The sequence below is a fragment of the Metarhizium album genome, assembly GCF_000804445.1.
Source record: "Metarhizium album ARSEF 1941 chromosome Unknown scaffold_108, whole genome shotgun sequence".
NCBI classification, from domain to species: domain Eukaryota; kingdom Fungi; phylum Ascomycota; class Sordariomycetes; order Hypocreales; family Clavicipitaceae; genus Metarhizium; species Metarhizium album.
Window position 1 is genome coordinate 2940 of NW_024467682.1, and position 1441 is coordinate 4380.

General features: G+C 55.0%; 1 protein-coding gene across 1 annotated transcript; it reads right to left on the reverse strand.

Moving 5' to 3' along the window:
• Positions 1-292: 292 nt before the first annotated feature.
• MAM_08463 (Anamorsin) lies at positions 293-1241 on the reverse strand (the record flags this gene model as incomplete). Its single annotated transcript, XM_040827260.1, has 2 exons — positions 293-591; positions 647-1241. 2 exons carry the CDS (start codon positions 1239-1241, stop codon positions 293-295), a joined length of 894 nt encoding a protein of 297 aa, XP_040674744.1.
• Positions 1242-1441: the final 200 nt, after the last annotated feature.

Sequence of the window (1441 nt, forward strand, 5' to 3'; positions counted from 1 at the left end):
AAAACACCTCGGCCACAACATGAAGCATTGTCAAGCTGCGCAAATGGACAACTTTGTTGCCGCCCAAGTCCAATTTTCTTGGTTAACTCAACCAATGCGTGACGCGACAACATGTCATTGTAGTCCTCGATGGCTACACACTAGCAAAAATCAATTCCATGTATATGCTGCCCTGGGGCATTTCAACGCCAAACGCCACATCATGACTGAATCTTTCCCAGACCCTTGTCCAAATCGTAAAACATGCCATGCCCTTTGCCGTTGCCGCTGACCTCTATGCTCCCCCTGACGTTTACAGCTGCACCTCGTTCAAAATGCGCACCTCCTCACCCGGCTTGAATGCTGGTAGCCCGATGAATGGGCATGTCGAGCACCTGAACGCATCCCCTAGTGAGCAGTTGTTGCACGAGCCCGTCTTGCCCTTGACTGTGAAATCCAATTCATTGAGGTCGTTTGCGTCCAGCCTGATGGCTTCAAGGCCAGCGTTGGCTTGCGATCGGCGCTCCTTCTCTTCTGCTTCGAATTTGGCGGCCAGTCCGCAAGTGCAATCTTTACAAGACCGGCGGCGCTTTTGGGGTTGGCACTCGGTTGCTGCTCGAGGTTAGCAGTGTCGCTTTGATGGTTGTAGTATGTCGTGAGCACATACGCGCTTTGGGTCGCCTCTTGAGATCTTCTTCGTCTAACAAATTATCCTCATCAATCAACTCATCATCGTCGTCATCATCCAATTTGCTAAAGTCAAACTTCTGGACTGGTGCGGGCGTCTTCTTCTTGCCGAAGCGCAAAGGTATGACGACCGCCTCCTCCTCCTGCTTCTCGAATCCACCATCCGTGGCAACAAGGCCCGAGAGAACGGCCTCCCTGGACTCGGTCGCGCCCAGCTCACCGCCCTGAAACTGCAATTTGCCGCCGACCCTCATGGCGGGGACCAGCGAGGCAAATAGGTGGCGGTTTAGCAACTGAGCAGTCTCGGCGGCCCGTGAGCCATCGGCGTCGGTGAGAACGAGAACTAGGTCGTACGTAGTGGCGGGTAGAGACACGAAGCCGGCGGACAGTCGATCGAGCATCTGTAGATCGGTGTTGGCACGGTCAAAGGTGGTGAAGACTTGACGTAGCTTCTCCTCGTGAGCGGCGACAGATGGTGGGGCGAGAAGAAGATTGCGCTTCGCAGAGGTCGCAGCCGCGGAGGGGACGGGTGCAAAATCGTCCGTGGGGTCGATGAAAACTGGGTGAGGCGCCATGATACGAGGCCAGGTGCTATCGCTGTGAGAATAATGGGGTTGCAGGGCGATGCTGGAGATTAACTTGGAACTGGAAGCGTCTGTGCCGGGGTGTTGGTCGTTGATGACGACTTTTTCTGCCAAGCCGACGTCGGCAACTAATTAGTCAGGCAGCATTTATAATCGCCCCTTGGTCGGGTCTCTGATTGGCAGGCTCGGCC